Source organism: Gouania willdenowi, chromosome 15 (assembly GCF_900634775.1).
Source record: "Gouania willdenowi chromosome 15, fGouWil2.1, whole genome shotgun sequence".
Lineage (NCBI taxonomy): Eukaryota > Metazoa > Chordata > Actinopteri > Blenniiformes > Gobiesocidae > Gouania > Gouania willdenowi.
This window is the reverse complement of record NC_041058.1, coordinates 11,890,068-11,912,754: the sequence shown is the minus strand read 5'-3', so window position 1 is coordinate 11,912,754 and position 22,687 is coordinate 11,890,068. Positions and strand designations below refer to the sequence as shown.

At 37.4% G+C, this 22,687-nt stretch overlaps 1 protein-coding gene across 5 annotated transcripts in view; it reads left to right on the top strand.

Annotated features, from left to right (window-relative positions):
• Positions 1-22,687, top strand: part of LOC114476599 (SH3 and PX domain-containing protein 2A-like) — a 56,629-nt gene that overhangs the window by 585 nt on the left and 33,357 nt on the right. For 2 of the 5 annotated variants that reach the window (XM_028468344.1, XM_028468343.1), the window contains exons 3-7: positions 4,926-5,006; positions 9,671-9,746; positions 10,198-10,274; positions 12,903-12,994; positions 20,271-20,302. In XM_028468344.1, coding sequence (XP_028324145.1) covers positions 4,926-5,006; positions 9,671-9,746; positions 10,198-10,274; positions 12,903-12,994; positions 20,271-20,302 — 358 coding nt within the window. Of the gene's footprint in view, positions 1-4,925; positions 5,007-6,766; positions 7,504-9,670; positions 9,747-10,197; positions 10,275-10,757; positions 10,892-12,902; positions 12,995-17,038; positions 17,542-20,270; positions 20,303-22,687 lie in introns of those variants that run through there. The other 3 variants (XM_028468345.1, XM_028468346.1, XM_028468347.1) reach the window with 3 other exon arrangements.

Here is a 22,687-nt window from a genome sequence, read left to right as displayed (position 1 = left end):
ACTTAAGCTTGTTTAATTTTTTTGTATTTTTGTCAAAGTTTTATTTCAAATTAGAGCAAGAAGAATTAATCGATGCAGCCGGTTAATCGGACCGATTTTATCTATCGCAGATTAATCGACATCGGTCATACTGTAATATGTAACTTTTACGGTGCGAAGATTCTGTGGCTCTGTGCTCTGCATTAAATCAGCAATAATGGTTACAAAATTAAAACACTGGGAGAAGTGCATTAGTCCATTGTTTACAGTTTCATTTTGTCTCTTTAGATTTGAGCAACTTTTTTTACAATTTTTTTTTAACATTTTATTCTGGAAATATAGTTTGCACAAGTTAGCCTTTTGTTATTTATCAGTGGCTTTACAGTCCTTCTGTTGACAGTGTTAGTAAATAAAGCTCATAATTTTATTTAGGCAGTGGCTATCCATATGGTTACTTATCAATATACCGACATTTTATACGTACGCAGCGCCCCTATTTGGCCAGTTTAGGTCATGTGACTAAGACTACACCTTGCCCTAAAACCTAACCCTAACCCTAAAAATTGTTGCAATTTTGGGTTATACCCTGTCCCTAGCCCTAAACCTAAAACGCTACGTACTTGTACTTCAATAACCGTATCAATAGCACTGGGGTTTTTCTGTACGGCAACCATACAAATAGACACTTTCTTTTATTTAATAGCGTTTTGCTTCTTTGTCTTTAATCAAATTTTGGTTATTCAAAGAATTTGTGTTCTTGTACAGTCTACATCCTGTGTATACAGTATCAATGTAATTATTTCATAGATCGGCCGACATATTGGTTTACGAACATACATATCAGTTATTGGCAGATATTTTGGACATCAGCATTTTTTTTAAAACCTCAATATTGGTTTCACCATCAGCCCTAAAAATATGTTATCGGTCAGACTCTACTTTATATGAGTTAATTTTATGCCACATAATGTAAGTTTGGAAAATGTGAACAAGAGAAGGTGTCAAAGGTTTAAAAATGCAATAGTTAATCTTTTTTGTTCAACTTTTGCTTTGGATAAACATAAACGCAAGTACACATTGTTAATGGGAACAAGATATGCATTTTATATACGAAATTAGTTTAGAGCCTAACAGAAGATAGCTTCCTCCAGAGTTGGATGGATGGATGGAATTTGATGCTTATTCACCTGAAATGCACTAAAATATTCTCACTCTGATGGAAAAGTTATGTGAAATGAATCCTTGTCTCTCTTTGGCACAGATTCTTGTAACAAACGTATGATCCTGTAGTTTATTAGTTCATTGTGGTGCAGTTCATGACATAATGAAGGCAGACATTTGGAGAATACTCTGGTTTCCTACACTAACGAGGAAGATCCAGTATGAGATGGAAACATGTCAGAGGTGTAAAGGATAGAAAGTCACAAATTAGTCTCGAGAGGAAGTGAAAGCCAATGAGAGGCAGTACTACAGCTCCTTGGTGAAATAGTTCCTCTTTACTATTGGTTTGTGGAGATGAATTGAGGCTAAGCTTCTCACCAGTGAGGAAATAATAATGGTGATGTGGGTTTTATCTGAAACAACCCTTTACCCCAACGATCCGATCTTATATATACCAGAATACTACGAATAGAGAGGCAATCATATTATATTAGTGTATCTGAGCTTGTTTGACTGACAACTACCTCAATTCTGGAATATACCTCACTTTCTTCAAGATTTACAATTTTAATAGAAAAATCAACAAGTAAGTAACCCATTCAAATGTTAATGTCGTAGTTTGGATGCTACATGCTTGCTATTATTGTCAAGTAATACAATCTTCCTTGGTTATCATCTTGACTGTAGTCAAGAAGAGGCACCGGGGAGGTCATTAACTGCATCTCCTTAAGTGTAGGAGTGGTGGAAGCACAAAAACAGACTGGGATGGGAGTGGATCATTTATTTCTCCCAAACTATACAATACACCTACAGTTTAAGAGCCTTATATAGTTTTTTGACTGCACTCCATTGATCATTTCAATGGATTAAACTTCATGTCTTACGAAATTACAGTATTTTATGATTAAAATCGTAATTGTTTTCTTTTTAGATGCATACAAACATCTAAATATAGAAAACCCTGGCTAGAGTCCTTGCCCGATTGTGCTTTTATAATCTGGAAATAGCTAGCAGCATAACACAACAGGTTGGAGAGACAAATAGCTTTCTGCGTAACACAGCAAATTAGGGATAGACCGATATGGATGTTTTTTTTTAGGGCCGATACCGATTTTTTTTTTTCCCATTAGCCTTAGCCGATGACCGATATAGACTGCCGATTTTCTTGAGCCGATATTTGGAGCCGATACTACTTTTGCTCCCTCAATTTTAAAAATTACGCAAAGATGATAACAAATGATACGAGTCTCACTTTTTTTAAAAAAGGAACATTTATTGGAATTAACAAAGGTGAGGTAGAATGACAGCAAGTAAAAATTAAGTACAAATATTAAAATCAGGTGATGTAGAACAAGAAAAAGTAAAACATATTTAACAGATATCAAAAACAGGTGATGTAGAACAAGAACAAGTAAAACAAATTTAACAAATATTAAAAACAGGTGATGTAGAACAAGAACAAGTAAAACAAATTTAACAAATATTAAAAACAGGTGATGTAGAACAAGAACAAGTAAAAAATATTTCTACTCTGTAAATAATGCGGATCAGCGAACGCAGCAGCCCGAGGCCGATAATATTGGCCGACCGATGTATCGGTTTATCACTACAACAAATACTTTAGCAGCATATCACAACTGACCAGCAACAATAAAAAAAAAAAACAACCAGGCAGAATTAACAGTTAGCTAGCAATATAACACATTAAGCTAGCAAAATAGCACAACAGGCAGATAAGACAACTAGCGAGCAACTTGTTAACAACACTAGGTGTAATAGTTTCAAGGGATATGTATTACCCCAAATTTCAAAAGCAGCTCAACTGAAAGACTATTATATATAAATGTCTCTAGTTGGAAGGAAAAGTGTGAGAAGCTGGTTGATATTTTTGACAACTTGTGACGTATAGATTACTCATGGAAGTGAGCTTTTCACATAGCATAAACTTGTTTTGTGAGGTTAAGGCCTCAATACTTCCAATGGTAGCGCAGACATGACTGTTTTAAGGTCTTCCTTGTAAGATGGCTGATTGTGGCATCCACATTTGGCACTGACCGTCTTCTTCAAAGTCTGATATTTCATTTCCTGGAATGCACAACATCAAAATCCATCTGCAGTAATGTTTCTGGTCTTCTTAGAAATAACACAACATCCAAGAACTTGAAGACACGTACAGTAGCTAAGCCCTAAAATGTAAAATGCAACACAGTTGTATGATTTAGACATATAAGGTGCTTTGGCTTGATGGTTTGTGTACCACTTTAATACATCAAGAAGTAATACAACTAAATAAAGATAAGCACCAATAAAAATGAAAGAAAATGAAATTAGGAATTGTTTCAGGACAATATTCAAGTTTTAATTGAGACGAACATGTATGAAAGCGTAGATACAGTATTTAGCACACAGCCTAAGTTCTGTCCCAAGGCTGCAGACTCGTGCTTGACTGTCATCATTGTCCTTGATGTTATTTTACAGACCTAAAGAAGCTTTGTTTGTTGAGCAATGAATCGTGTCTCAGTGAGAAAACAAAAATCAATTATTCCATCAGGTCCAATTGAATTTATTCTTGTGGGAGTTTGGGATCAATTCAATCATGCATCTGCCACTAAACCTAGGGCACAGGCTTTTCCTCCTGGGATTAAGGCCGGAGGTGAGCTTCCACTGGGAAGTCCCCAAAAGGAAAAAGGAGAAGGAAAAAAAAAAATCTCATTATCTATGAGCTAAGCAACTAGCAATGCTTATCCGGTTGGAGAGAGGAAAGAAGCAGCCCTTTGTCTTTTAGCCTCACTGTTCAAGTGGGACTTCCTACCAGGGGATTATAGTGCATCATCCAGAAAATGCATGGTAATGAGACATTGTTTACATACGGGACCAGCTGGGCATCAAGTCAGCAGTTTGAACTTCATTGTACTGTACAAACAATGTTGTTTATACAGACAAATACTTAGGATTCAGACTTCTTTGATGTAGGTATAACCATTTTATTCCAGAAAAGCCTACTATATTAATGATTTTACACATTTTTTTAATACTTTTTGACTTTTTGGCTGATACAGAATTATCCTTCGAGAGTGAATAGTATCTGAGTTAGTACATAAGGTTCTAATTGTTTGTTCTAAATGACTTTCTGTTAACATTGAAAACACTGGTAGTACATGCAGTTTCTACCACATGATATGTTCTCTTCTGCAAATAGAGCGAGACACAATACCTCAGTCTATTAATATTTTAACATGCATCATGTCCTCACAAACCCTCGATTTGAGTTGTGTTTTTGCTTAAATTTAACTCTAGACATAACCATCTGTTTGTGTTCCTCTGGGTGTTGGCAATACTTTGATGGTCTTTTTAGTTTAGACAAATAAAGGGTTGCATGATGGTTGACCCCTTCCAAAAAAGTTTTAGTTCCATGTCAGCTTTAATGTGAGTAAGCACTGGTGCGCTGTTAATATTGAGGTAAAGAAGTTCATATAAAAGTAGCAATATTTATATAGACGTGAAGGAAAACTAGGGGATAACAAGTTTAAGGACCATTGTGTTAACTAATGTCACCTCTGTCTTTAGCAGTGCTACTATGAGTAAAATCCTGAAATCTCTTGGCCTTCTCATTGACCCCCCTAATAGCTTTCCAATGCTTGACTGAAGCAAAGGAACTTAATGAGTTTGTTTGACCTTATGTGACCTTTTCAAGTTAAGTTTGGATGGTTAAAGTGCTGCCAGTTTGTCTTTGACAAAGCGACTGTGTTCCTAATGGATCTCTTTGTTTGTGCTTCCTTTACTAGGTGTACCTGATCACAGTCACTTACTCAGATACTACTTCCCATGTCATCTACAGGAGATACAGCAAATTCTTTGACCTGCAGGTGAGTTACTGTGGCAGGATCTCAAACAATACTTTATTGTTCAATAGATGTTTTACTTTTCGGTGTTATATGTCCATTAAGGCAGCTATTGGAGGTTGGTGCTTGATGAAAAGTGAACACTTAAAATGCTTTTCAAGCACTTCTTATGTAAGAAGTTGTCTCTCTGATAAGCCTATCAGTTAAAGTGCACTCCGTGTGCAGTCGCTCTGTTAGTGTCGGAAACTCTTTGTTCTCCATTCTCTTCCTCATGGTAAGGAAAATTCTGCACAGCTCTGCACGATTGAGACAAGATTTCCTATCAGGGAAAACATTGGCTGAGTCCAGGACCTGCTGCTGAATGGTTCCAGCAAGATTAATTCTGTCTTCTTTTTGAACAGTATGTTATGTTGAGGTTTCGTAAAAAAAAAAAAATCCTGAAAAACCTTGTCTGAATAAACAAAACCTCAACTTAACATACTGTTCAAAAAGACGACGGAATGAATCTTGCTGGAACTATTACATGGAAGTCAAGTGAAACTTCAAAGAACTCCTCTGACGAAGACTGGCAGTTGACAGTCGAAACATGTCGGGAGATAAACATTTCTTGAAACACCTTGTTTGAATAAACAAAACCTCAGCTTAACATACTGCTGCTGAACAACAGTTGAATATGTTAGGGTTTAATGAATGAAAGTAGATTTTTGTGAAAATGCTCCCCCTTGGAGGTTTACATTTACAATATGTGTTTTTCTTGGTGGTTTAAACTCAGACTGCTACTGTTTTATAACGAGTACACCAAATTCTTGATAATTTACTGTAGATATTCTAATATCTGCATTCCTCAGGCTGAAACTGTACTCTTCTTTGTGCCCACACACTGACACCTACCATTTTTTTCCTTTTTTTTCCAGCACAATTGCATGTTCAAACCCCACAATGGGCCGGTCAGAGGAAAAAAAAAAGAAAAGGCATTTGACGCCCTTGACTTGACAAATGTGACCATGATCTCATCCGATAGCCATTAATTTAGAATGAAAAAAGGTTATGTGAGGTTAGAAAACAAGATGATCTTTCTAAGCTGCAGGCTTTTCTATCATGTCAAACATCAGTTCAACACTGTATAGATTTCCTTATAAAACATGTCATCAACCTGAGGTAGCTTTAGCATGCTGTAAAAACAGTGTATCACTTTTTAATTGTCAAATGTTCAAAAATGCACTCACTACTAATATTTTAAACCTCTCATGCTCAAGCAACAACATTCCAAACTGCTCCCACGGGAAACAATCATAAATTACCAGAATCACATTTTTTTGCTTATCCTTCTGTCCATTCTGCTAACCTGAAGTAAATTGTGCTTCTTGTAATGCAAATTCTGAATTGGAAGCCCTGAAATTTCTCTTTATCAACCTGAGGTTTTCCTGCTCCACCACAGTGGACTAAGCACTAGTGCGGTATATGGAGTGTACATCCCGGCCTGGTTTTCTTTTGGACTGAGAGGTTTTCAAAAATTCATTGTTTTTGGATTGTGGGTCAGGATCAGGAAAATCCCGCGTGCATTTCAACTTACACGGCCTATGTTCTTTAAGACTTAAAACCACATAAATGAAAAAAAATAAAACGGACAAGTTTACATTTTCAGTAAATGTGCACCACACTAAGTAGTGCATTGCTCTTTATAAAACCTTAAAGACCGTACTTGCATAACATGTTGCTGTTCTGAAAATGTCAATGAAACTGTCTGTCATATCATGTGATACTGTTGTATTATCAAAATATTTCAAAGAATGGTGAGTGCATGCACCTGTAAACACAAGCAGTCAGAAAAGAAAGATAGCAATAGCTAGGGAGCTCGCTAGTTTCTAGCTAGAAGCTACGGTACTCTCTCTTTAGAGCCTTTTATCTTGTAGAAGTTAGTAATTTAGGTATAGAGGCTAGCAAGGTCACACTATTGAGGGATAAAAAAGAACTTGAATTAATAAAAACGTAAAAAAAAAAACCAAAACATTCAAAAGAAATTCTGAAGAGCTAGCGCTGAATAAAGTAGGCCACATTGGAACAAGATTCAGCACAACTAAGTGGGCATAGAAGATGGATGGGTCGATGTTTTAAATGCAGGATATTTCCTATTATGTATCAACTGTGACCCAATACTTGAGGAAATTGTGTTGTTCTTTCACCAGGTAGGGAAACAAGGGAAATAAGCTTAGTTGATGAGAGGACAACGGTATTACACTTTTATTTTGAAATCTTTGTCTTTTCAGGATATAATCTAAATAGATTTCCCCAAGAAAATGCATCATGGTCCCTTTGCAGTAAACAACTTTCAAGCAAATGTCAAAACCCAACGACGAGACTGAAGCAAATTGTTTTCCTCCTCAAAACATTCCTCGGACTCCTCCTGTCTGAGATTCCTGTCAAAGGAGTTTCTTTGTCTGCAGCAATTCAGCACAGACAAACTTTTGCTCATTCCTCCGTCCCTGTTTTAGCGAGTGCAGCTAAGGTCTAAATCTGTCAAGTAAGTCATTTATAATAATAATCAGCAATTACTAATGTTCTCAGTCTGTTTAATTTTATTATCTTGCCATATTTATGGGGGCAGTATCATGCTACCAAAATAATATACAGTGTAGCTTATGAGTGATGGTGTAGTTTAGTTCTTTCCTCTCATTTTTAGACTCAAGGGACATGGAACTGTAATAACTCATACTCACAACTTAATGCACTAATGTGTGGTGGCCAGAACTTTAACTTTACACCAAGGACTGAGTGGTCAACACTTAAAAATAAAAGGTTTGAAATGTTTTTTCTGAGTTTTTCCATTGCCATTTAGCTAGTGTCTCTGTCTCCACGCTAAACACCTGGAGTGATGTCAACCTCTCTCTTCTGTGTCAGCACAGACGCTTTAATAAAGACGTTGAGTTAAAACTGTTGTCATGATGTATGGCAGCTGCCTCATCACAGCTGTAAAGTTTGCAGCATGATACGCGTACAACTCTGTGAGTGAGACAAACAGTACCGCTGCCAATGCAATATTATAACAACCGGGACTTTCTGAACTCAAAACGTGTCATTGCCAAAATAGCTGATAGCAAAACAATCGGGTTAGTTGGTATGTATAACGTTCTGGCTTTTTATTGTAAGGCGAGATGAGGAACGTTTAGAATAGGAGAAGTCTTGCCAAGTTTGTGTCCAGGATAATTCTTTTAACTCAGCCGTTTACAGTAAAAAGTGCTGTCCTCTTCAAAGTAAAATACGTTTTGTTGAGTGTGCATCATTTTTGAGGAGGTAAATGCTATGCCTTGAGAAAAATGAGGATAATGCGAAAAGTGAAGGAAAAAAAGAACCACAAGAAAGAAAAGCAAACCAGCCTTTTTGTAGAGATCACATTAACTATGGGTTTGACCCAACATTACCCTGCAAAGACTGTGTTTGACCACCTGTTTCTTTTTGGCTCATTTTACTCATGTCAGTACACTTTCCCAGTCTATCCGATCCTGCTTCAGTTCTGATGCTTAATGCCTTTGCTGTTTAACAAAGCACATCTGGAACAGGGCAGGTCAGAGGGAAGTCAGGCGGAGCTACAGCTAAGTCCTGATGTTGCTTTTGGATGCACTCGGGAGCATTCATGGTATGGGAAACTTAAACGAAGAAAGTAGAAATACTTTCTTTTACAGGCACAGTTAGGAAATATTTAAAGTTACTCATTACATTTGTTAGAACTTTAAAATGTAAAAGCAACAACTTTGTCTCATATTTCTGTGCAGACACTTGATACAGAAACAACAAAATACACAAAAGGAGGAAAACATTCACTTGGCCTGGGACATTTATTGACAAACAGCTGCACAATATGTAATGGTGACATGGTAAATGGTTTAGTGTCTTGCCCAACGGCACTTCGACTCATAGACAGGATCGAACTCAGCAGCCACACACACCTGATTCCCTAGGGTTTGTACGACTTATTAGCACATAGAGTGACATTTGCAAACATTTTAATACCCCTTAACTTTTAGTGAAGCCGACCCCCAGTGCGTTGTTGCCCTATATCAGCACTCTTGGAATGTCTGTCATCCAATGAAATCACTTGGTCGGAAGTAGCTATTTTTTGTAAAAATCTGAATTGTGCATTAGGACTTGCAGTGTGAACGTAGCCTAATACATTTAAAGGGAAACCCAACCATCCACACTGATCTTGTTTAGCACTATGAGAAATCCTCTTTGGAGAAGTGTCCTGTAAATGGACAAAGCATCAGGTGTTAGCATTAAATCACTGATTATCTTCTCGGGTGTGTCGTTAAGCTCCTTTAAGTGGTTTTCATATAAAGGCAAGTGTGGATGATCTAACCTTCTGCCCCAATGATCAAAGTGAAACTGACTATAGCAGCGAAACTGCCCCCCCCCCCATGTGATCCCATACACTGTAACTAAAAGGTCAACACTTGTAAGAGGATTTTGTGACCCTTTCCCTTCATTTCCTCCATCTTTCCACTTTGATCTATAACTGATAAACCTGCGTTGGATCAGACAGCTTCTGTGGCTTATCCATTAAACAGCTATCAGATAACAACTGCTTGGTTCTATATGGATTTCCTTGTCCAGAATAGCTGAATAGGAATGTAGTGCTTTATCTCATCTCTTGTGTTTGTGTGTCATCTTTATTTTCTCCCATGTCCGCACAGATGCGAATCCTCGACAAATTTCCAATTGAAGGTGGACAGAAGGATCCGAAAAAGAGAATAATTCCATTTTTGCCAGGTGATGCACTCAATACACTACAGGGACAAGAGAATTAGCGAGGTTCTTTCAAAGTGTCTTTGTAGACAATCTGTACTACATGGCCGACCACATTACATAGTCCAAGTTTCATACTCCACCCACAGCAAATCAATTAGTGGTCAGCCATGTCAGTAGGAGGCTGGCAGAGAGGGAGACGCTAATCTGATAATGTAGGCCAGAGCAAAGGAGAGCAGTGAAGAGACCCTTTGTTATACAAGCAGTGCTGCTCCAGTCTCTTCACTTCTGGTTTGATCTCTCTGTAAACCTTTCATATGGTCCTCAGACACAGCTCACAGCTTGCACATATTGGAGTTTTAATGTTGGGAATCAGGCCAAAGAGAGTGGGATTGTTAATGTTAAATGAATAACCCATATTGCACAGTGTTTTAGATGCTGTATGTGTTGCATGATGGAGCTTTTTCTTTCACAGGTAAAGTTTTGTTTCGACGCAGTCACATTCGGGATGTTGCTGTTAAAAGACTAAAGCACCTGGATAATTACTGCAAAGTAAGGCAATGATTGTTTTTGCATAATGATATCAAGAGGAGCTGCTAACAGGTTTAAATGAATACGCTGTTGTTTTATGGCCCTAATATGTTATTACCACTACTTTTTAAAAGAAACATAAATGACAATTTGTAATTTGTATGTTTGTAAAGAACTTTATTGACATAACAAGCCAACGAAATTTGAACCCTTGTAGGTCGGCTGTACCATGCCTTTCAATCATTCTATTATCTTTTCCTACTATTGGGAATACAGATTATGGATGGTGAGATTGTTAAATCCATACATTTTCTATAAAACCTTATCTTGTTCATCATTCTTGTTGAAAGTAAAAATACTACTCCTGTTGTCACGTTCCTTTTTGAGTTCAGTATAATTTTGTAGGATTGAATAAGCAACAATTTAACGATTTAAAATCTGTGTTCTTTTGGGTTTGTTTTAGACTTTACCAAAAAAAAACGCTATTCACTGAAATGTACATAGCCAATCATGTTACACAGTAGGACCACCGGGGGCAGCCTGGAGTCATGGTTTTATAGCAACGCACTTTATGGCAATGTTGGAGGGAAAAAAACATGGTGTTTGTAGAAGAGATGGTGTATTTTTTTTGGAACGAGGTAAAATGTATACATAAAAAATGAAAAAATACTGCTGAATTTTGAGTAAAAAAATCCACACTTCCTCCTGGGGGTTACTGGTGGTAGTGTTTTTGTTTGGCCCGTATCCATCATTTTTTCATAAACAATCTTAAATTCTATTTGGATCAAGAAAACCTTGATATTGGACAATAATAACTTAAGTTAAAGTCCAGTAATTCCATTTTGATGCAAATGTAGATTAAGAGGGGGTTGACATGTTTTAGAACAGGCCCCAACACTTATCACCCCCGCCAGGCTCAACAGGAAACCAACAGCTTTATCTGCGCTGGTCATTTCCTGTCACCAGTGTAAATAAGGCTGCATATGAAGGAAACGAGTGAACCAGGGACACACTGGGGTAAAACAAGGGGAAAAGGAATGGACAGACTTTGGATTTCAGTGCAGACGATTACCTGATCTTTCAGTGCTCATTAGAAAGGAATGTGTGACGCTGGAGCTGCAGCTCTTACTCAGTCAAAGATTTATAGTGAAGGATTTCTGTTGTTTTATTGTTTCCGTGAGGACTTGTTTCCTGAGAAGTCTCAATTACAAAGAATGATGCTGCTCAGAGCAAACAGAGGTTGGCAACAAGCACAGACTGTTAGAGTTTTATCACCCCTGCCCTGTGTGGGTCTTTCTTTGTTCTCGCCCTCACTTACAGAATAGATCCTTCTTCCTTCCACTCCACACCCTCCTTATAAAGGCCTGCGCTTTACATCCGACTGACGGCACTCATTGGGTGATGTCACCTACAGTATTAATCACTGCTTCAGGACTCCAACCACAACTTTATAACCCTCTACATCAGGGGTGTCAAACTCGTTTTAGTTCAGGGGACAAATGCAGACTAGTTTGACCTTAAGTGGGCCACAGGGAAAAAGAACAAATTCAACATTAATGTGCCCTGGTTTGCACTTCCACATATAAATGATATAAAGTATGTGAGTATATCTGTCCTTGTAGGATCTTCACTTAAATTTCCCTGATTTTGGGGCAAATTCCTGGAATAATTTGAGGAAAATTTGCCAAATTTTGGAAAAATTGAGGGTTCTTTCAACAATTTAGATTAAAAAAAAAAAGAAACTTTTTTGTGAATTTTTGTATTTTGGAGGGGTTGAGATATATACAACAGAATTAGTTGGTCATTTACAAAATGTTGTATTTATTTTCTATATATTTTTTTTTTCTCAAGTGGGCCAAATTTGGGTTCAGGTCAATTACATTTTTCAGTTACAATTACATTTTCAATTACCCATGTTCATTTACAATTCAATTATGATGACTGTGACAGGCATTTTATCCAATTACTTCTAAATTACTCCTCAGAAAGTCAATTACAATTACGTTCTCAATTACTAAAGTTCACTTACAATAAATCCCAATTACTGAGTCTGAAATAAATAACCTCATAAAAGTTAACCTTCCACCTGTGTTAGCTTTCTGTTAGCATTTCTTATGATAACGGGTCATAAATCAGCTGTAAAATACACAAAAAACAAATATCTATCATCTCATTTCTTTCCTATTTATTGGTTACCTTATTAGGCTTCCTAATCAATGAAAATATAGGTTTTAATATTTTTGGTGTGGGCGTATGAGCCTTTTTTCTGTCACATTTTTTGAATAGTAAAATGTGGCAAAGTTTGATATGAAACATATTTTAATAATTGTTAACTACATATGTGTAGAACTGTACATAGAACTGTAACATGGTTCCCCAGTTTTGCATTAAATGGAATTTTTATAGCATTTTCACGGCATTTACAATTACAAAGTTGATTATCTAAACTCAATTACAATTTCATTACAATTATGACAGCAACAGATTTTTAAGATTACAATTACCCCAAACTTGCTCTAAAGGGTCAGATTTGGCCCCCGGGCCTCGAGTTTGACACGTGTGTTCTAAACATATCCAGTTCATTTCTTAGTAACTTATCTCCTGCTACTTTCTTTCTTTCTTTCTTTCTTTCTTTCTTTCTTTCCACAGGCTCTGATGAAGCTTCCCTCCCTCATTTCTCAAAGTGAGGAGGTTCTTCAGTTTTTTGAGACTAAGCCAGAAGACCTCAACCCTCCCACAGAGTGAGTGACCCTAAAATATGTACCAGAAGGTGTTCTCTAGCACTAACATGTTATCTGCTGTATGATTTGATTAATACCAAATATTAATCAGTTGTAAACATGGCAACCAGCAGCAGACGGAGAGTTTTTTTTTTTTTTTGGCAACAGCTGCACAGACAAAAATCCTTCATTTCATCTGACCTAGGTTGATCCTGGAGCTTCGCTGTCTCTGAGATGATTGATTGATACTGGCTGGTGTGGTGCTCGCTGTTATTGATAATGATATTGGGGGTGTGAAACATGATACCAGAACAAATGGGGGGGAGGATCAGCCGTGTCAGAGAGCGTGGCTTGGGCAGAACAGGCGTTGAGTGGAGTCGTTTGTCATCATCAGTTCAAAGTCGGAGTGGGAATGATTTAAGGAGAACACCGGGATGAGTTTTCATGCAAATAAATTATTCCACTTTGAGTTTATGTGAATTCATCATCTGGAAACCAGAACACTATACACCAGATAAAGAAGACACTCTTGCGTCTGATTGGTCAACGACAATACCTTCTCTAACCCCAGCACTCATTCCATTCTAATCCCACTTCAAAGTGTTGATCCCCCTTCAGTCTCTGAGACTGTCCAGGCACAACAGCTTAAACCGAGATACTTGGAACCCCACGATGTGCCACCCAGGAGGTGTCTTCCATACTGGGTGAACTGGATCATTGCAGAAATAATTAGAGGACTGCTTTAAAGATTTCATTCCAAATGAGAAACCTAACAATTGCTTGTTTTTCTATTTACTAGAAATTAGGAAGCATTTGGGCTCATTCTTATCAAACAAAATCTATTTGTGACCATGATGCTAAGCTTTTTCATTCTTAAACATAAGGTATGAATGGCAGATCATTACATTTATCTTAATACTTTTATACAGCTGGTTATGCTGATTATTTCAACTGCACTAGCAATTTTTAAGTGCATCTTAAAAAGGCAACAATGTTTTTTTTTTTTCATAAAATGTTAAAGTTTTCACTTGCATAAGCCGCATTCATTGTTGTTCTTGTGATGAATCAGGTAAAAGCTGCACTTAACCTACATTTTAAACTGAAGGTAGTCAGAGCACTTCCTACTACTTCCTACCTACACAATAAAACAAAGCTACACAAATTACAAAAGGCTTTACCAAATAATAACACAATGGCGTTTCCTGCTTAATAAGAATGTCATAGTTCAGTTCACCATCTGCTACTGCACTCTAGTGGTAAAAAGACATTACTGCACTCATTTAACTCAAAGGACAGTAACATTGTTTCGTCACAAGAGGGAGCCACGCTGTAGGCTTAAAATGTGCTGTCAGTCCATCCATCCATCCATCCATCCATCCTTCCATCCAACCTTTCTCTCTGGATACATCCCAGGCAGTTTGCTAGCTTTAAAAAACAGACAATCACAGTCACACTGCTGGTTGTAGTGAAAGGAATGAAAATGAAACCCTGCAATCGTTTTGCTTAATGTCATTGTCTCTGTGACACTCAGTGGTTGTATAGATTTACAGATAACTTTGTGCGTGGGGGGAAAAGTCTCGTGACTTTGCTGAAAATGGTGCACTGTGATTTCTTATTATCCCCCACCACAAAGTGTGGAAGGAGGATATAGGTTTGAGCTCCGGCCGACCTTGCGTCCGAGTTAAAGGGGACTGCTCTTCTCAGAAACTGTTTAAGATACGATAACCAAATTCGGTGTGTGGCTTCAGGATATCAATACCTTGATGGAGTTCGAAAATGAGAAGCGCGCAATAATGTTTTCCGGAGTTATTGCAATTGTTTTGTGTTTCTTTATACTGTGTTCGAGGTATCTTCAAAGGAGACAGCTTTTCTTAGAAAACGTTTAAGATAGTTAGTAATTTTATATTCTGATGTGATGATATTTTCTTACCTGTACATCTAAGTTATAGATTTAGGACATTTAGGAACAAGCTGTGAGTCTTTGCTGCTTTTTAAATTCTCATCTTTACTATCTTAAATATCATCTTACATAAATAAATTCACAATTATGTATGTAATGAAATTATGTATGTTTTCTTTTCATCTTCTTTCTTTTCTTTGTTTAGTGTTTCTTCTTTTTTTTTAATCAGTAATATTTATTGAATCTCTGTAAGAAAGTAATTTCCCCCTGGGATCATTAAAGTGTGTCTGATTCATTGTTAAAACTTTTAGTACTTTTCAGTATTAAATCGGGTAACTTCGCATGAAGTAATATTTCTCAGATGTTTGATGGTACAGATTCCATAATCACAACTTCTCAAGCTAGCCTGAATAATTTATCAACCATTAATGTGTGGTTTTGGTAATATTAAACTTATTTGAAGCTCATTTTTAGCCACTTTCTTCTTTCAAGTAGTTATGGAGCAGTGCACTAATTAATGGATATGTTAGATAAAAGGGGGACTTCTCTAAAAGTATAGTGTACACCATATAAGACATATTTTATAGTCTAGATGAGTAAGAGTAAGAGTTTATCTAAGTATTAAAAATCTATATTTCTTTTATGTTTTGTTGTTCTTGCTTTTATTTTAAATGAACACCAGAGACTGGATGTACATTTTTTTATCCAGGGTGTCATGTGTGCTTCTGTTTTGCAGGACAGCAGTGTTGGTTTAGATTTTATGAAAGCATTGGAAGTTACTAATAGTTTTTTCTTTTCTTTCAGAGTTACCACATATGCAGCGTTTTTGCTTTTTCCAATTGCATTTATACTGGTGTCCAGTCTCTGAGTTGTTCTGATGCACTTGATTTGACTTTTTTTTTTCTTATTCAGAAAACATTAGTTACACATTATTCTATTAATGCACCTTTTTGTTAAAGATGGAAGTGTCACATGGGTTTAAACTTCTGTTTACTGTAAAGAGTTTTGTTGGTGTGTTTTCACACAAGTTCAGAGTTAAAGTTATTCTCACTTGGAAGTCTTGAGTTTATGGGAGCTGACAGTTTGTGCACTGACTCAGCACACAAAGGAAACTCATCCATTAGGACCTCAGTCACAAAAGGTCAGAGCTGCACCTATTTTACTCCCTGGGTTTACGGCGACGTCAAGCTGATTCTCAGGAGCAGAAACTGTGGATTGGAGAAATATTCATAGAAAGGGCGATTAACTGGGAGAGAAAGATGAAAATACAATATATGTTGGATATGACTGGGGTTGGAAGTCGCTTCAGGAGTTTTGATAAATTGTCTAGTTATTGACACTATGTTATACAGTACATGTTAAATTTGAGGATGATTGTCAAAACAGACAATTAGATTGTACAATATTTTATTTTGGTATGTTTTATGCACTTATTTGATCGTCTTTTAATTTTTTAAGGTTTTGATGACCCAACTTTATTGTCAGTCAAAAAATAGATGTTTTCATCCTTAAAAAGTAACTGATAATCTGTCTGATTTCGACAGTATTATGTTGACCATTTAACAAAGGTATATGTTGCATTTATACATATTATACTGACATTTTTCTATATGCATTCATCCATCCACACTTTTACTCTTTTCACTAATTTGTTTCTATTCTATTTTGAGGGAATAACATGAAATAATTATCCAGTAATAAATTAACAATATACCATTTGTTGAACCAATCAATTTTCACACCCTGAAGCAAATTCAACATCAATGAATCCCTGTAAGAAATATCATAACTGCCTGATTTGTGGTGTGACTGGCAATATTCCGATATGACATCAGTGTAAATTCAGATGTAAACCTTTTCCTTGACATTTGGGCCATAATTTATATTAGTTTATTGTATTAGGTGGGTTTGTCTGTTTCACATTAATTACAATCCCAGCAGCATTGACATTTCCCGCTGCCCCCGGTGCATGTGTAAACTGAGATGAGATGTTTAAGTCTAGGATTCTTTGTGTGAGGAATGTGAGAGAATCCTGACTATCTTACAAATTCCAGCTCTAATAGGCTCACCCGCAGGGAGCGCACTGAAGCCATGTGCTCACAGATGGTTACTCTCAGCTGCAACTCCGGAGGGAGTCTCTGGGATTTGAATTTTTACATGACATGCTGAGCCGGTTGCCTGTTTTCAGATACTGCATCTCGTGGAGTCCACGCGTTGACTAAACCAAACTAGTTAGAAGTTGAAAGTCTCTCCTATGACTGCCTCTGCCTTCCAACTAATGACAAAAAGGTGCAATTTGTCTTTAAAAACAGAGGCTGGACATCTTCAACATTCATTACTGTTTAGACACATTTTGGGTCCCCTCGCCCAGTCCTCATCTGTCAGATTTTACTGGTGATAAGAGAAAGGTGCACAGAGCTAAATCTGCACAGTCAGTCCCCTCCTGGGAGCTAAGCTTCAAAAGCAAACAGGTTAGGTCAAGCGTCTACTTTTCCCCCCACGTGTTATCTCCAACATCTACACTGCTTCTCCTCAGTTTCATCTCCGCCCTACCAGAGACTTGGAAAAGCCCCATGTGTGTCATATTTTCATAAACATTCAGTATCTCTGCCAATTAATCTCGCACAGTGAGAATGATCAACGCTGACACCACTGCTGTGAAATTAAGGTAATCTCTAATGTTTTCATTACATCATAATCACCCTGCTCTCCTCCCCATAGTGAGACTTTTTTTTAACCATTTCAAATGTCCAACATTATCTTAAGTTTTTTTTTTCCATTCATCATTCTTCCAGTTAGAATAACATCTGTTTTAAAAAAAAAAAAGAAATCAGTAGTGCAGTTTCAAATGTCTAATTGAAATTTGTCTCGTGTGGTTGTGCGATTGATGAGTTATGTGCTGATAAAACCCCAGATGTACAAGGTTTCTGCAAGAAATCTTACTTGTATACTTCAGCTTTAAATGTACTGAGCCCATCATCATTATTATTATTATTTTAATCCTTTATTATTCACCATAATTACTGACTCATTACTGACTTCCGCAAGTTTTTTATATTCTTGTTTTATCATTTTTTTTAAACATTCTTTAATGTTCAACTACAAAACTGCCAAAACAATCGTGAATGTCCCCTTCTTACTCGAATCCTTGAAACGGTGAGCTGATGATCACACCGTTACCTGGTAAAAGTGTTGAAAAATCTTTATCCAAACGTGCTCATATCTATAAACGGTGTCACGGTCTGAGTTTACCTCCGTACTCTTACAATCTTAGTATGTGATATCTATGTACTGTGATGTACCCATGCTGGATTTGTCATGCACAGAGATTGCTGTACTAATTTCAAAAAAATGCTTAAAACATCACATCAGTCGACCATCGATTAAAAAATCAACCAATGATAAAGAAATGTGATTGTCATGATCAGATTTATATGAATACAACTGCTTATTCTTGTAAAGTTATATTTGGTTAACTTATTTATTGCATTGTATATTATAATCATGTTTTTTTGGAGAATAAACTATTCATATTTGTATAGAGATTGCTGCATGAGACACTATTACTTATTATTATTAGCTTGTCATTCAGATTGCTATACTGAGCTTGCCATGGGAAATTAGTGAAAGGAAGAATACATTCTTAAAAAGTATAATAACCCAAGAAAATTAGCCATTCAACATTAGCTTTGAAATTGAATTTTCAATCACAGCACGGCGGATGTAGCAAAACTCGCAGCGGAACTAGCAAAAATTCCTATTCTGGTAGTGCGCATGCTCATAATCGATCTCAATACTAGGTAAATTCAGACACCAGTCATGCTGATGAAACCTTCAGGGAGCGAAGTGTCTCCTCCCATTTCTGTTAATTCTTAGCTCCTTCTCGTCAGCCTACAAATCCTAAAATGGTCTATTTTTTAGATATTGAACATTTTCACTTCAGCAAACCTTATAGAAAACATAATTACCTGAATTGCATTGAGGCGATAATGCTGAAACTATTTAAAGACGATGATCTACAGCCCGACATTTTAATGAACAGTTTGGGGATTTAATGTTGTGTAAATACTATATTTGCTATTATATGTCTTATAGTTTCACAGTCCTGTGGAGGAGCATAAGGATTTTGTAAGCTTTGGAAACTTTGAATCTGACTTATTAACAATGTCCTGTGGGGTTCCTCAGGGCTCTATTCTTGGACCCTTTCAGTCCAGCCTCTATATGCTTCCTTTAGTTAAAATTCTACAGAACTGTAAGATTGATTATGAAAAGCTACGCAGATGACACACAACTATATCTTTCAGTGAACTCAGATGACTATGGTCCCATTGAGGTGTTGTGTGACTGCTTAGAAAAGGTAAACTGCTGGATGAGTGAAAACGTCCTTCAACTAAATCATGACAAGATGGAGGTGATTATCGTTGGTAACAGTGAAAAGAAGACTGCTGTCAGAGAGTACCTTGAGTCTTCATCTGTAAGAGTTAAAAACCAAGTCCGAAACCTTTTTGTTCTGATTAACTCAGATCTGACATTCAGCAGTCAGATCAAATCAACTACAAAAACGGCCTTGTACCACCTAAAGAGATTCTCCATAGTGAAAGGTTTAATGACTCAGAAAGATCAGGAGAAACTGGTCCATGCTTTTTTCTCCAGCAGACTGGACTATTGTAATGGTCTTCATCAAACAGCTACAGCTGGTTCTGAATGCTGCAGCTCGGGTCTTAACCAGAACAGAGGGAGGTTTCGAATAATTTTATTTTTGATTTCAAACTCTGTTTAATGTTTTTATGTTGATGTTTACACTTTGTTTAATGTGTCCTAAATGTTGCACTTTTGATCATGTAAAGCACGTTGAATTGCCTTGTGTATAAAATGCATTATGCAAATAAATTTGCGTCGCCTTGCCCTTGTTAAGAGTTTTGAAAATGGTCAGACAGTTTGAGTCATTGCATCTTCGAAAAAAGATTTAAAAGAGTATTTAATCGGCAGTTTGAGAAACTATATTTGCCAATTTTATGGTAGAGCTACAGCACATAAAAAGTGGGCGTGCATCTATGTGGTCATGATCTCGTCTTTTCATTCTTTTTTGTTAGTTTGTATGCATGAACATAAATATAAACAGCATGGCATTGGAAGAAAAACATGATGGCAACAGTTTGCTTTGTTGCCATAATTGACATACTTAGCCTGGACTCACCCATGTCTGTCCCACCCTGTCTCCCTTCGTCTGCTTGTGGGTCAAGTTCAACTTACATTCTCAATGAGGGTTGGGCTGGGACTCGTGTGCCAAATATTTTTGGGTGTCATAGATTCAGTGATGGATGGTTTCGTGTTTTATGGAGTTTGATCGATGCTCTGACCTCTAACCATGCTGTTCTGGTGCTGTTTCTTTTGCAGGGATTGTGGGGGCTCTGGAAAACGAAAATCAGGTAAGAAAATCTTTATTTTCTAACGGTGATTGGGATTTTCCACCATCGAACTTTCACATTTTCACATTTCATCCCGTGGATAGCTTGTTGACTAAATACCAATGTTTAAAAAGAGAAACAAAGATAATGCAAATTTGGATAATTAATCGTTTTAAAATGTGTTTCCTCTAACAATAAGTTGGAATTATTCATAATTATTCATCATAATTACCTTTTTATGAGCTCATACTGCCCTCAGACGTGTGTATCATTAAACGGCTCTGAGGTGGGTGATGGATGGCATGGACCACCTGTTTGTGCTGATGTGACTTTGCCTTCTGCATCTGTTGTCAGATTATAGTCTGGGTTTTTTTTCTATATGAGTGGAAATAAGGCAGAAAGAGTGATTCAGTTGCGCTTTGGGACACAAACGTAGGAGGCGGCAGAAAAAAGTCTTGGAGGGTTTAGCGAACAGCTGTGCCGCTGTCTATTTGTGCATCAAGGCTCAGAATACCCACATGCACCAGTCAATTACCCACTAGTCCTGTATTTGGATGTAAAGCTGCTGTGGCTGTATTTCCTCCAGTCCACTACAGTTACACACATCTTAAATTGGATTTCGAAACTCTCACAAAATGATGTGTAAGTTAATTTTTCTGCGGGTGAGCCACTCAGAGGGGAAGCTGTGCTGTAGCCGCCACCAAACGAAATGAGACCCCAGCCTAATTTCATCATGTGTTCCATTATATTGAGGGTTTATGTAAGAGGGAATACCAGTGACATAGTGAAATGGAAAGATTATCTTCTCCTGTGTGTGTGTGTGTGTGTGTGTGTGTGTGTGTGTGTGTGTGAGTGTGTGAGTGCGTGAGTGCGTGCGTGCGTGCGTGTATTGAGTGGGCTACTTTTAGTCTGTGTAAGATATTAAATTGGCTTCAAGTTGTATTCACACTGACTGTCTGAAAAGTTCAAATCTCAAATGTTAAAGGTGGGTTACTCAGACACTTTTTATGGTATGTTATTTTACCGTCCTCCTGGCCCTGCTGGTGGTTTTCTAAATGAGTTTAATAACTTTTTAACCTCTCTTATAAAACTGGAAAGAGTTTTAATCCTTGGTGACTTTAACCTGCACGTTGAGGATGATGGGTCCAGCCCAGCAGTGGATCTTTTATCTATGATTGAAAGCTTTGATTTTAAACAACATGTATCAGGCCCCACCCACAGCAAGGGTCACACCCTAGACCTGGTGTTCTCTCTTGATCTACATGTTGCCAATGTATGTGTCGAGGATGTCCACATGAGTGATCATAATTGCATTTTTCTTTGATCTAAATGTCACCTCCGAGCCTAGGTCTGCCTTCATAAGGGCAAAAAGGAGGATCATCGCGGAGTCCACTGCTGGCAACTTTGACCATCATACTTACTGGAAATCACCAATGTGGATACATTTTTGGATTGTTTTAACACTCAGGGTAATTCAGTTGCTTCCATAAATCCTTTAGTGACGCAGTTTCCTCACCTGCTGTGCGGAATTCACTAAGATTGCAGCAATCATTACTGCACGAGCAGAACTGGTGCAGACCGCCCCTCTTTAAATGAGAATTTTGCTTGATTAATGTGTAGACATCAGTGCGCACAAGCACTGACATTTGAGGAAGTTAAGATTGAGGCAGATGGACTTCTCTGTCTGCTGCACAAACATTAAATCATGTAGAAAACTAAATAAACAAATAAAAAGTTTTTTTTTTTTTTTTTAAACAACAACTTTAAAACCTAATGATATTTCATATGTCACCATCAGTGATCATGCATAAACTACGCATCTGATCTGCTGATTCTAGCCTGACATCAATAAGACATGATACTTTGATGGTTAAAACATGGACAGAAAGGAGATCAGTGGAGCAGAGTCTGAAGCGATATCGATCCATGGTCATATCCATATATCCATCTCCGCTGTGTTTTCTGTCCACATTTACGGCAGCGATGATTTCTGCATGTGTGTTTTCACCTCCTTCTCAGTCGTGGTATTTTCTGGTTCTAAAACTATCACCGCAAACAGTGTTAGATTTCATGAACCGCATTGCGTCCCCTGCATTAATTTATTTGCATTCACTCCTCCCATATTTTTGCTCCCCCTGGGAGATCCGCCTACTATGCATATTCATCAGAGGGAAACGTGCTAAATGGAATGAGGGCGCCTTTTGAAGGGCAGCGGCGTCACACATCAGATTCCTTGGGCTTTGTACTCCTTATTAGCACGTGTAGTGACGTTTGCACACATTTTAATACCCCCTTTTGTAAATTCACCCTTCATAGAAATGAAGGGTGCTGCTCCTCCAGGTGCAGAGGACTCAGCTGAGGTGGTTCAGGCATCTGTTAAGGATGCCTAATGGATGCCTTCATAAA